Source organism: Malus domestica, chromosome 10 (assembly GCF_042453785.1).
Source record: "Malus domestica chromosome 10, GDT2T_hap1".
In the NCBI taxonomy this organism is placed as follows: Eukaryota; Viridiplantae; Streptophyta; class Magnoliopsida; order Rosales; family Rosaceae; genus Malus; species Malus domestica.
Genome location: NC_091670.1, coordinates 5,230,128 through 5,244,357, shown reverse-complemented (window position 1 = coordinate 5,244,357; position 14,230 = coordinate 5,230,128). Strand labels below are relative to the sequence as shown.

Below are 14,230 nucleotides of genomic sequence, written 5' to 3'. Positions count from 1 at the left end.
ATACGTAAACAGAAAAACGATATAATCATCTGGAAATCTAAGAAATAATTCTTAAATAGTATGTGAACTAAATTAGTGATTAGCATCATATTAATTTACTAACTCATTAGCACCTTAGTACTCATGAATATATTAACAAAAATTGAAACAACAAATAATGGATCGTCAATACATCTGCTATATGTGAATAAATTTCTAAAGTCAACGAAATTATCAATGGTTATTAAGAAGAACTAATGTCTTTACTAATAAACTCACGAATAATAGCATTTAAGTTAGCTCATATGCTAGAGAGATTTTTCAGCGTGACCGACACACTGGATGGTACATCACGTGTCACTATATAAATGGAATGATATATGTGTTAAAAAAATAATAACTTATAAAATAAAATTTTTCACCACTTACAGTCCTTAAGAATGAAGGCGAGCCAACAACGAAGGACTAAAACATTTAATGAGGCCACATTAAATAATAATCTTGCCTTTAAATTAAATTAAATTAATTTAGCATGTAAAATATTCGTTAACTATCACCTCATGATTGACTTTTAAGACACATTTTTAATAAAAGGGAAATTGAGCACCCATGAACCCAACAACGCAATGTATTTACCCTTGTTAATTTGTCTGGACTCCTATAGCAAATTTGTAGGTGATTTTTGGCCCTTTTTTTAGTTGTCTTACTCCACTCCAAGCTCATTTTATCTCAGTCGTTCTCCCATTTGTAGCACAACAACTCTTTGTTTGTATTTTCTTCTTTCTCTCCTCTATCTCTCTTTTTCTCTAACTTAAATTAAACCTCTATTAAACGCAATAACCCAACTAAATGCTTATGATTTATCTTATAACCTGAACTCAATCTCCCCTTGAACCTTGTAAAAAAACTAAGAAAGAACATACGACTCACTACACTTTTATTAAGCATGGTTAAAATCACTCTCCACATTTGACAAAAGATTTCCTCTATTCTTCTTTATTGTGTGTTTAACTCATAGTCTTCTTTTTTGGCTCTATATTAGTAATTTTTTCCCATTTTCTCTTTGTGTAATATGACGTTTCTTAAAATATGAGAACACATCATTGACAATATAAATGAAAGTATAATTACTTTTTTGGAGCTTAGATTATGACCCTGTTATTATAAAATCTTGGCTCCGCCACTAGCACCACCAGTGGCGGATCCACAGTGGGGTCATTGGGGTCGCGCGACCCCTTGGAAGCCATGGAAGCAACCTTCGAGACCCCTTGGAGATGGTGGGGCGACCCCTGGTGCGACCCCGTTGCCGTTGGAGTCGTCGGTTTTCTGGGCAAGAGGACGAACGAAGAAGACGAAGGCGCTGTGCGCCAGTTTTGATTTTGAAAAAACCTGGGCAAAACGACGTCGTTTTGGCCCAGGAAATTTTTTTAAATGACCTGGCCAAAACGACGTCGTTTTGGGCCAGGCCGAAAAAAAAAAAAAAAAAAAAAATTCCCACCGTGTCCCTCCCCATCCCAGCCCTTCCTACCCGATCCCAATACAATTAAAAGCCCCAAATTTTCATCCTTCAACCCTAACTCAATCCCCCCAAATCCTCAACTCCTCTCCTCCATAGCTGCTGCCGCCCCCAACGTGAACTCCATCTCCTCCCTCCTCTGCTGGCGGCTCCAACTCCATCTCCTCCCTTGGTTTTTATATTGTGATGTGAGTATTTATTTTGAATATTTTGTATATGTAGAATATATTTAATTAATTGAAATTCAATTCATATTTATCTTGTGAGTTTTTATTGATGGTTTGTTTATATTGATGATTTGTTTATATTGTGAGTTTTTATTGGTTTGTTTTTATTGATGGTTTGTTTATATTGTGATTTTTTATTTTCATTATTTTGTATATGTAGAATGCAAGATGAGATATTTAATTTAATTGAAAATCCAATTCATATTTATTTTGATTATGTTTATGGTTTGTTTATATTGTGAGTATTTATTTTGAATATTTTGTATATGTAGAATATATTTAATTTAATTGAAATTCAATTCATATTTATTTTGATTATATTGATGGTTTGTTTATATTGTGAGTTTTTATTTTCATTATTTTGTATATGTAGAAATTAGAATGCAAGATGAGATATTTAATTTAATTGAAAATCCAATTCATATTTATTTTGATTATGTTTATGGTTTGTTTATATTGTGAGTATTTATTTTGAATATTTTGTATATGTAGCAAGCATTATTATGGAACGGTTTTTTAAGAGAAAGTCATCATCGGGTTCGGGTAGTTCGAATAATGTTGATAGTTCAAATACTGTTGGTAGTTCAAGAACTCCAAGTTCAAGACAAAGTCAGTTAGATGATGTTTTGGGTAATCTTCAAGCGGATCCTGGATTAAGAACTCGAATAATAGATTATGACGCTAATATGAGAGATGAGGTCCGAAGATTATATCTACAAAAAGGACCTTGTCAACCTAGAGGTCATAATTTCCCAATAACTAATATGTCGGGAATTAATCGACGCTTCATTCCCCAATGGTTTGATGAGTTTGATTGGTTGGAGTATAGTGTATCTAAAGATGCGGCATTTTGTCTCTATTGCTATCTCTTTAAAACCAATTTTGAACAAGTGGGTAGTGAAGCTTTCACTGGAGATGGATTTAAGAATTGGAAGAAAGGGAGAGAAAGATTTAAGATGCATGTTGGACCGGTTGGGAGTGTTCATAATAAGGCTAGAGAAGCTGCTACAAATTTGATGAATCAAGCTACACATATTGAAACGGCAGTGAGCAAACACTCTGACCAAACTCGTAAGGCTTATCGCACATGCTTGATTGCTTCAATCAAGTGCACTAAGTTTTTATTGCGACAAGGTCTTCCTTTTCGTGGCCATGATGAAAGTGCCACTTCAAGCAATAGGGGAAATTACTTGGAGTTATTGCAATTCCTTGCAGATAATAATGATAAAGTTAGAGAAGTTGTGATGGAAAATGCTCCGGGGAATCTCAAATTACTAGCTCCTTCCATTCAAAAAGAAATTGTGAATTCATGTGCCCTTGAAACACTTGATGCTATCATGGATGGTCTAAAAGATAAATTCTTTTCAATATTGGTGGATGAAGCACGTGATGTGTCTGTGAAAGAGCAAATGGCTATGGTGTTGCGTTATGTGGATGACAACGGGCATGTAATTGAAAGATTTGTGGGTATCCAACATGTTACCGACACTACTTCAAGTTCACTAAAGGATGCTATTGACACATTGTTTTCTCGCTACGGTTTGAGCATTTCCAAGCTACGAGGACAAGGTTATGATGGTGCTAGCAATATGAGAGGTGAGTTGAATGGCCTTAAAACAAAGATATTGAGAGAACAACCTTGTGCATATTATGTTCATTGCTTTGCTCATCAACTTCAACTAGCTCTTGTTGCCGTAGCAAAGAATAATATAGACATTGCCTCTTTTTTTGCAACGGCTAATAATGTGGTTAATCATGTTGGAGCATCTTGTAAGCGGCGTGATTCACTTAGAGGGCAACTTCAAGAAGAGCTTGTGATAGCTTTTGAAAATGATTGTCTTATAACGGGGCGAGGCTTAAATCAAGAAACAAGTCTCAAACGTGCCGGTGACACACGATGGAACTCACACTATGGTACCTTGATTAGCATCATTTCTATGTTTTCATCCGTGGTTCATGTGCTTCAAATGGTTATTGATGATAATCCCAATGAAAGTGCGGGTGAAGCAAATACGTTAATGAGAGTGATACTTACTTTTGAGTTTGTGTTTCACCTTTTCTTGATGAAAGTCATATTGGGACTCGCAAATGATTTGTCACAAGCATTGCAAAGGAAAGATCAAGAAATTGTGAATGTAATGGCTTTAGTGAAATCATGCAAGGAAAAGCTATATTGGATGAGGAATAATGGGTTCGATGCATTGGTTGATGAAGTATCTTCTTTTTGTGAAAAACATCATATTGATGTTCCTAACATGGAAGAGGCATTTATACTTCCAGGGAGGTCAAGGCGTTATGCTCCAATAAAGACAAATCGTCATCATTATCGTGTGGAGCTCTTTATTTATGTCATTGATGAGAAAATTACGGAGTTAGAGGATCGCTTTAATGAGGTAAATACCGAGTTGCTTATTTGTATGGCATGTTTGAGTCCGAAAGATTCATTTGTAGCTTTTGATAAACCAAAGTTACTTCGTCTTGCTCAATTTTATCCTCAAGACTTTTCGGATGAAGATCGTTTGGCACTTGAAGATCAACTTGAGATTTATATTCATTATGTGTGTTCCAGTAGTGATTTCTCTCAATTGGAAGGGATTGGTGATCTTGCAAAAAAAATGGTGGAGACAATGATGCATCAAGTATTCAATTATGTATATTTGCTCATTACATTGTCTTTAGTTTTACCAGTTGCAACTGCTTCAGTGGAGAGAGCATTTTCTGTCATGAATATTGTTAAGGGTCCACTTAGGAACAAAATGGGAGATCAATGGTTGAGTGATAGCTTGCTTGTTTATATTGAGAGAGATATTTTTGCTTGTATTGAAAATGAAGCTATAATGCTTCGTTTTCAAAATATGAAACCTCGTCGTGGACAATTATAGTTTGTAATATTGTTTCCATTATGAATTATGAATGAAAGTACTATGATTTCATTCTCAATATGTTTTTCCATCCTAAATTTTTATTTGAACTTTTACACTGCGACCCCTTGGGGTAAGATTCCTGGATCCGCCACTGAGCACCACTACTATCTCTTCCCTTAATTTCCAAAAGTTTGGATCCCGACGGACTTTCATTATCACACAAACTTCAAGAATTAAAAATAATTGTCACTTAGTACTACGGTACAATGATCTTCATCTTTATTTGTAAGTGAAAATATTTAAGTATAATTCTCGCCAAAGGTGAATTCAAATCAAATTATTGTGGTTAGTTCATTGTGAGGCTTAGTGCACTCATCCACCACTTAATATAGATAATCTCGTATGTGTTCTAATAATCTCGTATGTGTTCTAAAAATCTCGTATGTATTCCAAAAATAATAATAATTAAAAAATATTGCTCCCTGTACACCACATAAAAATGTCATTGTATTATTTTCAAAATAGAGCTGTAAACGAGCTGAGCCAAATAAAATATCATTGTACTCAAGTTTAGTTTGATTAAGTTTTTTTCGAGCTCGAGTTAAGCTTAGCTTGGTTCTTATGCGAGCCGAGCCGGAGCAAGCTTAAAAAAATCGAGGGTGAATTACACAAAATTACCTCAATTATGGGTCAAACGATACTATCATACCTCATCTTTTAAAAATGACAATATCATACATCATCTTACGAATTTGTTCCAATGTCAAACCTCCGTCAGTTTTTTTGTTAATTTCTCTGTTAAGTGCTAACATGACTAAAGACGAGTCCACTCACTAATCCAATTGGATTAAAAATAATTAAATATATTTTTCATAATTAAATATTAAAAAATTAAAAATAAAATTATTTTTTCATATAAAATTGTGGGATCCACCCTATCTCTTCTCTCTCTCTCTCGCCTATTTCTCTTCTCTCTCTCTCTGGGCACCTATATCCCCAAAATCCCAAAACTCAGAAACCCTTCCTACCCATCCCCCCAACCTTCTTTCACCACTCTCTCTCTCTCTCTCTCTCTTTCTCTCTCTCTCTCTCTCTCTCTCTCTCTCTCTCTCTCTCTCTTCTCTCTCTTTGGGCACTTGCATCCCCAAAATCCCAAAACCCAGAAGCCTTTCCCACCCGTCCCCCCTAACCTTCCTCCACCACCTTCTCTCCCTCTTCTCTCTCTCATGTGCAGCGTTGTCTGCCACGGCGGTGTTGTTGGTGGCGCACAACCCATGTGGGTGACGGAGGATGACATTGGAGCCGAAATCGACCCTCGACCTGAGTAGAAAAGTTTAAAATAAAATAATTAAAAAAAACCCAGTTCGTCTTCCCCACCCCTTCTCCTTACTCGAGCCCACCCCCAAATCATAACCACTTCTTCTATCTCTCTCTAGTCCCTAACCCCAAATCAGAGACACTCCCCCTCTTTGTCTAATCCCTACACCATCTGGATAGGAAGGGTGAGGTCGAAGTCGAGCAGGGTTGCCTTCTCGAACTCCTCCGCCAAGGACGGTGGCAACAAGGCTAGCGAGGCGGCGACGATGGCGGAAAAAGAGGAAGAGAGGGATACCAATTGGGACTTTATGAGCTTTGGGGGGTTTGATGGGATTTTGGGTTTTGAGATTTGTAATGGGATTGTGGGTTTTGGGATTTTGGGGATGCAGGTGGCCCAGAGAGAGACAAAGAGAAAAGAGAGAGAGATAGGAGAGAGAGAGGGTGGTGGATGAAGGTTGGGGGGGGGGGGACGGGTGGGAAGGGTTTATGGGTTTTGGGATTTTGGGGATGCAGGTGCCCAGAGAGAGAGAAAAGAGAGAGGCGAGAGAAAGCAGAGAAAGCGGGTGGATTCCACAATTTTATATAAAAAAATAATTTTATTTTTAATTTTTTAATTTTTAATTAATTTTTAATCCAGTTGGATTAGTGAGTGGGCCCCGTCTTTAGCCACTTCAGCATTTAACAGAGAAATTAAGAGAAAAACTGACGAAGGTCTGATATTGGAACAAATTCATAAGATGAGGTATGACATTGTCATTTTTAAAAGATGAGGTATGATAGTATCGTTCAACCTATAATTAATGTAGTTTTGTGTAATTTACCCAAAATTTGAGTATTTTTAAACCAAGAGTTTTCTTTTTCTTAGAAAAGAAAATAGTGGTAGCCATAAAAAGAGAATGCAGCAGGGTAAGAGAGAGAAAATTCAAACAACATTAATTTTCTCGTCTCCCAAACAAGATCACAGAACCCTTTTTCCTACATTTTAAATCCGTTTGAATCTCACAACTGCCACCGGCAAAAGAGAGTTCCTGCATTGCTGTGCGCCAACAGGGCCTTAGATCTGAATGAGAACCCACATTCTCTGTAAGTCGGTCCAAACCCCTTTTTCTTCTTCTGCTCTCAATTTGATTACAATGTCTTTGTGGTTTTTTATGTATTTGGGTAAGTAAAATTCTTTCTCTGCTCTGTTTGGTTTCCGAGAAATTCCAAAAGGAAAATTTGAACACTTGGAGAATGGTAACTTGTGCATTGTTGATTGATTACTATCAGGAAACAATCCGAAACTCAGGCATTTATTCCTTTATTATTCCTTGATTTTTAATTTTCAGGGTTCAGAGAATGCGCATTCATATTCTAGATCTTCAACTGTAAATGTAGTGGATTTTGTTTGGGGACTAATATATGATATAAGCTTCAATTGGATTCAAATTTCGAAAGAAGAACAAAAACAATGGTGTTCTGGGAAGGTTATGTGAGTGATGAGGTAATGGGGACTTTTGCCCCAATTGTGGTTTACTGGTTGTATGCGGGGGCTTACCAGTTGTTGCCGCCCTTGGACAATTACCGATTGCATTCAAGAAGAGAGGAAGACGAGAAGAACTCAATGCCTCTCCCCTCTGTTGTTAAGGGTGTTTTGCTTCAACAGCTCGTCCAGGCCACCGTTGCTCAGGGGCTCTTCTTGGTCAGTTACTTCAACTTGTTCATTATCTCAATTATGCCAATTTATGCGGAATGTACTTCATTTTCATCCATGTTCATAGATGTAAATAGATATGGGTATGTGCCTGCATAACTATTGGAATTAGTATGGAGTGACGGCTCTTAAGAATTAGACATGATCCAATTGCAGGCTGTTTGAGAATCGCCTTCAGATACACTGATGTAGAAAGTTGCTTAGTGCAATGTACCAATCTTTCTCCTCCTATTTTGGGTTTACCATGGACATGTTCTAGACGCTTTAGACACAAGCCACCCTACTTGAAGTCTCTGAGGGCTTGACGATGTCCTGATCTTGTCTTGGTTGTCTTGGTTCCTTGATTCCTTCTAGACTTTGGCTTTAAACTTGATGCCTTCTCAGTCTCCAAGTTTCTTGCTCATTTGATGTCTTTGTTCATGCATATCTTTGTTCAGTACAATTGCATGCCGTGTAATATGTGATCCTACAATACTAGATTTTGTATTCACCTGTATTTATTGCATAATTTGGTGAAGCACTTTACAACGACCTTTGCCAATGGGTTCTTCAAAAAAATAAATAGATAAATAAGCAAACCTTTGATAATGAGCGTCTTCAAACGCCAGCTACCTTCCATACCTACCAAATGAGACTACTGAAGAGACCTGTTAATTCTACTGTTTTTAGTCATAAGACAGTGAAACATGGAAATGAAACATAAAAATGTCTGAAAGGATGCTCATGTTTTCATGTGAGACATTCTTTGAATTCATAACAGTTCCTAGTTTTAGCTAAATTGATGTACAAATTTATCTTTAGCATGTTGATAACTAAGTCGGGATTTTGAACGGTACTTCATAAGGCGTCATGTGTCCTATATACCATCAATCTTGCCGTTTCCGTCTAGTCAATGCTGCCATGCAGAAGGATGGCATGTTAATACTTTGCATCATGGTGCCACTGTCGCATTTTGTCCTTTTAGAGAACAGGGTTCCTCTAGTCCAAACATAAAAAGGAACAAAAATTGAAATATGAAAAACAATTTTTCCGTACCTAAAAGCATAGTGAGGGTGGGCTTTAAAAGGCACTAGGAATTTTACGAAATCTAGGCTGGGGATGATTATAGTTCCTTAGGTAGTCTGCTGGTACACTGATATTCGTGTGATGCATGCTTTTGAGATGTTAGATCTAGGTTATAAGATATGTTTTAAAATCTGGACAACATTGATGTGCAGAGTTGGATTCGTTGTCATCACTGAGCTTTGTCATATAGTACTGAAGACTTTTATTTATACTAATCTTATATGGCTTTCTTTTTTTTATATTTGTTTTACTTGGGGTTTTCCTTTCTCTTTTTGTTTAGAAGTTGAAGAGTTTTTAACTTACAATTGTGTATAGTCAATGCGGTTGATCTGGCAGTGCTTTGAGATTGAAAGCCTTGGTTGGTTGATGGGTGGAGTCAGTAGCTTTACTATCTTACATGAGGTGTATTGTTTACCTTCTCTGCAATTTCGTTACGATCTGTGACTCATAGTAGGTCATTATTCATAGGTCTTTATTCGTAGGAGTGTCTAATTCCCCCCAATGATGGAAAAGACCAATACATTTGTTTCCAATTTCTGTTCTCTCTCAACTTGCATTGATTTCATATCAATATTTGTAACTCTATGTCCAATTTGGAAGGTCCTTTCTATCAACGAATATTCTGACTAAAAAGTTCATGCATTTTTGCTACAGTTGACCTCGAAGGCAAATATCTCCGGGGTCACAATTCAGCCCTCGATACCTGTGCAGATTGTCCAGATTGTTATCGCAATGCTAGTAATGGATACATGGCAGTACTTTGTGCACCGCTACATGCATCAGAACAAGTTTTTGTATCGCCATGTCCACTCTCAGCACCACAGACTCGTTGTTCCATATGCAATTGGAGCCCTATATAATCACCCACTTGAGGGTCTCTTGCTCGACACTTTTGGCGGGGCTCTCTCGTTTCTAGTCTCAGGGATGACAGCACGAACGGCTGTTATATTCTTCTGCTTTGCCGTGATTAAAACTGTCGATGATCACTGTGGGCTTTGGTTGCCTGGTAATATATTCCATCTTCTATTCCAGAACAACACTGCTTATCATGACATACACCATCAACTTCAAGGCTTGAAGTACAACTATTCCCAGCCATTTTTCCCGATATGGGATAAACTTTTTGGCACCTACATGCCGTATAATCTTGTCAAGAGACCTGAAGGGGGGTTTGAAGCGAGGGCAATGAAGGCAATGAAAGACAGTTGAATCACAGCAGTTTACTAATTGAAGCTCACTTCACGCTGAGAAATTATTTTGCTGAGGCGTCGGTCGCTCATGGAAATCTGAATTAGAATCGTGATATCGAGGCTCTGTTCTAGTCTCTAGCAGGAGGGTTTGGTCGTTCGGGTTAGTCCTTTTCTGGTTGTGACAGTAATTTTCTCTTGGTTTGGTTGTGTTAATTCCACCAACCTGCCTTATGCATTGTAATTGTGAGATTCTGGCTTTCTAATTTGTAGCATATTTTGTTCATTGTTATTAAACACTGGTTTTAAGGGGCATAAGAGGCCTTTCCAGACCTCGTTGATGTACTTGTTTGTATGTGCCTTCAAAGAATTCAATTAAACGAACGAACACGATCTCAAGTTTAGCCTTGATTGCAGAATTCTTCTTACTATATCAGAAATTAGACACTTGTTTAGAGTATAATGCTCTATTTTTGGACAATTTCAACGCGTTATGTTATCAGACTGCATCATCATCACTGTTGGTCAAGTATATAATTACAACTGAAGCCTGAAGGTGTGATAAACATTTCCGGCCTGTCTTTGATCGCGATCCTAATCTCGGCCTCCTATGTGAAGTAATTTAAGGTGGCACCATCTTTGCAACTCGCATCTGTAAGAGCAGGCTTTCAGAGCAGAAAAAGGTACCATCACACAATTCTGGTAAGCCTCATTGCACAAGCTGGTAGAACGAATTGATCAACAACACGACGCTATCCAAGCATGAATAGGAATCACAGTATGTTGGCACAACCCTGTCCGAACACTAGGTATAAAGCACACTTCAGCGCCAAATGCTGTGCACGCTAAGCGTCATGATCACCCGAGATACAGGTTCTGGTATGCCTTCCTTTCTTTTGCAGTCATAAGCTTCCAAATGAGACTTACAGTAACGAAAAGCAAACGTCCAGAGGGGCATCTGAGAGGCGTCAAACCTGCAATCTCATTCCTCTACACTTGAGAGCACATGCTGGTGAGTTCTCATTTTGGCTAGACAATTTGTCTGCCTCATACCATGCCATACACTGGGTACGTATGATCAAACGGAGTAAACTCTAACTTTCATTGCAGGGTTTTACCCCCCCCCCCCCCCAAAAAAAAAAAAATCTGAGACAGCCATGTATAGCAAAAGTGTGTTTATGCGGTGCTGCAGTTACAGTGTCTCACCAGTCGCTAGAGAAGGCTTAACGGCAGTGGCGATCCATTCAAACTTATCTTCCCTGAATCGTTAGGAATGAAGTGTACAACTAATGACTGACTTGGACCAGAACAAATTAAAAAAAAATTACTAACCGTCACTGGAACGGTATCAAAACACCAGAGAAGGGATATGTTCTTTCAGAACGCCTCTTCAAATTAACTGGAAATAACTTATTTTGAATCTCCAGTTTGCTTTATAAGTTTATAATATATGAATGTCACCAATAATCTCTGCAAGAGCATAATCCTTCTTTAAATCTGTGAAACCGGGCTCGATCCCTCACAATTATTTCCCTGTTATAAACCTTCGAAATAAGTTTGATCACAACATGGCAATCCTCACATATTCTTAGGTTCTTAATCACTTGAATTGGTGTCCCCTCATTGGAACTAATCAAACCAAACGCCACAGCCAATTTCTCGCAGTGGTAGCTCAATGCATTCTCTTTTTCCTCCTCCCCTATATCATGCAGCACATTATTAGTCTTGGCCGCATATCCATAGGCTTTAATCCTGAACATGATCTCATCCAGCTTTGCATAAATCTCACGCCAATTAGTATGGCTTTGATCACCATTAACGAACTTGTGTATCACACCTTCCACTTCTATGTACCCAAAACCCGGTATCTTCTTCACATCCCTTTTCTTCATGGCCTCCCTCACCCTGCCTACATCATCCCATCTCTCATGAGCCGCGTAAACATTTGATAACAATACGAAATCACCACAACCCTTAGACCCCAACTCAATCAGTTTCCGAGACGCCAGTTCTGCCATCTCTACATTCCTATAAGTCTTGCTAGCACCAAGTAAAGTTTGCCAGAGTACCACATCAGGAAACATAGGCATATAATTTATAATCTCGTAAGCCTCTTGAATACGCCCAGCTCTTCCCAGCAAATCAACCACAGTTCCATAATGCTTAACATTAGGGGCAACCCCATGCCCGGCCATCGAATTAAATAACCTGACCCCATCTGCCACCAGTCCGGCATGGTTGCAGGCACACAAAGCAGCAAGATACGACACTGCATCTGGGCACACCGCACTTTTATCCATCTGTCCGAAAAGCTCAAGTGCTTTGTCACCATTGCCATGCATGGCAAACGCCATAATCATCGTATTCCACGTTATTAGATTCTTCCCACATTTCATATTCTGAAACACCCAATATGCTTTGTCCTCAAAGCCGCATTTCGCGTACATATCAATAACCGCATTGCAAACAATGACGTGCATATCAAGCTTCTCATCCATTATATAGGCATGTATTTTCTCTCCTCTTTTGAGTGCACCCAATTGCGAACAGGCAGAGAGCGCACCAAGAACGGTGACTTCATTAGGCTTCAAACCCTCTTCCTCGCTCATTCTCTGAAACAAAGCTATAGCTTCAGTGGGTCGATTCCCCTGAGCCAACCCAGAAATTAAAGCATTCCAACAAGCAATATCTCTTTGACCCATTTCATCAAACACTTTCTGTGCAAACCCCAAATCACCCACTTTCGCATAAACGTCCAGCAAAGTAGTTCGCAGCAGCACGTCGGCTCCAAATCCGAACTGTACAATCTGAGAGTGAATCTGCATTGCCTCAGAGAAAGCCAATGCACGTGCGCACGCCTTTAGAGCGAAGGAGCACGTGAGGGCGTCGATTTTCTGGGAAGCTTGGGACATGGTCTTGTACCATGCAATGGCTTGGGTGGGTTGGAGGCTCTGGGCGAGGCCTCGAACGACGGCGTTCCATTGATTGGTGGAAGGGTTTTGGAGGTGGCAGAAGAGGGCTGTCGCGTAAGGGAGGTTGGCGACGGGGGAGAGGGCGCAGCGCTCGAGGAGTATGGTGGTGAGGGAGGGGTAGAATTGGAATTTGCCACTGGTTAGAAGGTGGGCTTGGAGCTGTTTGATGCTCGTGAGGGAGGTGCATTTCTGTAACAAGGACTCCAAGCTGGCCATTTTCCATGCCTATGGCACTTGGGAGATGGGAAGCCCTTTTTATCTGCGTTTTTTGCTTTTTTGGGGAAAAAAATTTAGTTACGACAGAAACATAGATGATACACTACGTATTTTTATACAAGTGGTGGAAAATTTTAATTTTTAAGTTATTAACCTTTTAATACACATAACCTATCGTTTATAGAGGGACATGTAATATACCATTTCGTGTAACGGTCACATTGAAAAATCTCTCCTTTTTGGAGGGTTGGGTAGAACTTCCGGTTAATCGGGTTTTAAAATATAAATTTGAGATGGAAAAGACTTTGTTACTCAAGTATTGACGAGGAACTCCTTATCATATTTTGTGATTAATTTGTAAAATTTCATTCTGATAGCTGTTTATATAACAAATCATTATCTCAATATTATCTTTGTAATATATATACGTATAAGATCGTTTAGCCATCAAACAATATAAAATCAAATGGAAATATTTTTGCTCACCATCCTCAAGTGATGGTGTTGTTCATTACCTTGTTTATCACCATTAGATAAGTTTAAATTTGAAATCTGTGTGGTGGATATACACAAATTTCAAAATTTGAATTCATTCAACGATAATAAATAGATGATGAACATTATCACCAATTAAGAATGTGAGCAAAAATGCACTTAGACCAAATAGTCGGTATTAGTAAAAATATTACGAACTGTCTATCTATTTATTATAGCATTAATTGAGTTTTTAGACATGATTTATATGAAATAATTTACAATATGAATGATCCCCGTCATAAGCACAAGAAATGTAATAACATTTTCTAGATAACTTCGATAATGAGCCTACATCTAAACATGAAGACCAAATAAAACTCGGTCCACATGACATTTACATCTCTTGCTGATGTAGAAATGCAATATATCTCATTTCTAAGAAAATTAAAAAAAATGCTATGAACCCCACAAATTGTGGAAAAAACCTCACCAACTTAATACACCTCATATTTGCCTTTTCAATTAAAAATTATCTTAATACACCCTACATATTTTTTCATAATACCCTCACACCCCACGTTCTCAATATACATTGCCGCCTAGGATTTAAAGCATATGTGGGTTGTATTCAATTCCACCATTAAAACCCATGTCGTCTATTTTTAATATTTTGTGGTAATTTTAGGTGTTTAATTCTTTGTGTAATCTATGCGATCC

General features: G+C 38.3%; 3 protein-coding genes across 4 annotated transcripts; 2 read left to right on the top strand and 1 right to left on the bottom strand.

The window, feature by feature from the left end:
* Positions 1-2,225: 2,225 nt before the first annotated feature.
* Positions 2,226-6,355, top strand: LOC139188507 (uncharacterized). Its single transcript, XM_070806090.1, has 2 exons — positions 2,226-4,115; positions 6,041-6,355. The coding sequence occupies exons 1-2, from the start codon at positions 2,226-2,228 to the stop codon at positions 6,353-6,355; spliced, it is 2,205 nt and encodes a 734-aa protein (XP_070662191.1).
* A 412-nt stretch (positions 6,356-6,767) lies between these two features.
* On the top strand, positions 6,768-10,252 carry LOC114827516 (very-long-chain aldehyde decarbonylase GL1-9-like). 2 transcript variants are annotated; one of them, XM_029109422.2, is made up of 3 exons: positions 6,768-6,986; positions 7,232-7,584; positions 9,316-10,252. In XM_029109422.2, the coding sequence occupies exons 2-3, from the start codon at positions 7,354-7,356 to the stop codon at positions 9,868-9,870; spliced, it is 786 nt and encodes a 261-aa protein (XP_028965255.1). In that variant the 5' UTR covers positions 6,768-6,986; positions 7,232-7,353; the 3' UTR covers positions 9,871-10,252. The 2 variants fall into 2 exon arrangements, with proteins under 2 accessions (XP_028965255.1, XP_028965256.1); XM_029109423.2 differs by having other exon boundaries at positions 6,928-7,064.
* Positions 10,253-11,067: 815 nt separating this feature from the next.
* Positions 11,068-13,101, bottom strand: LOC114827514 (pentatricopeptide repeat-containing protein At1g34160-like). Its single transcript, XM_029109420.2, has one exon. The coding sequence runs from the start codon at positions 13,034-13,036 to the stop codon at positions 11,306-11,308; it is 1,731 nt and encodes a 576-aa protein (XP_028965253.1). The 5' UTR covers positions 13,037-13,101; the 3' UTR covers positions 11,068-11,305.
* Between the last annotated feature and the right edge of the window lie 1,129 nt (positions 13,102-14,230).

What these genes read in the sequence shown, in the direction of transcription:
- LOC114827514 (XM_029109420.2), bottom strand. Translation starts at nt 13,036, where the DNA reads ATGGCCAGCTTGGAGTCCTTGTTACAGAAATGCACCTCCCTCACGAGC.
- LOC114827516 (XM_029109422.2), top strand. Translation starts at nt 7,354, where the DNA reads ATGGTGTTCTGGGAAGGTTATGTGAGTGATGAGGTAATGGGGACTTTT. An exon ending in TTGCTCAGGGGCTCTTCTTG is followed by an intron (nt 7,585 to 9,315) that starts GTCAGTTACTTC and finishes TTTTTGCTACAG; the next exon opens with TTGACCTCGAAGGCAAATAT.
- LOC139188507 (XM_070806090.1), top strand. Translation starts at nt 2,226, where the DNA reads ATGGAACGGTTTTTTAAGAGAAAGTCATCATCGGGTTCGGGTAGTTCG. An exon ending in TAGAGGATCGCTTTAATGAG is followed by an intron (nt 4,116 to 6,040) that starts GTAAATACCGAG and finishes ACCCCAAATCAG; the next exon opens with AGACACTCCCCCTCTTTGTC.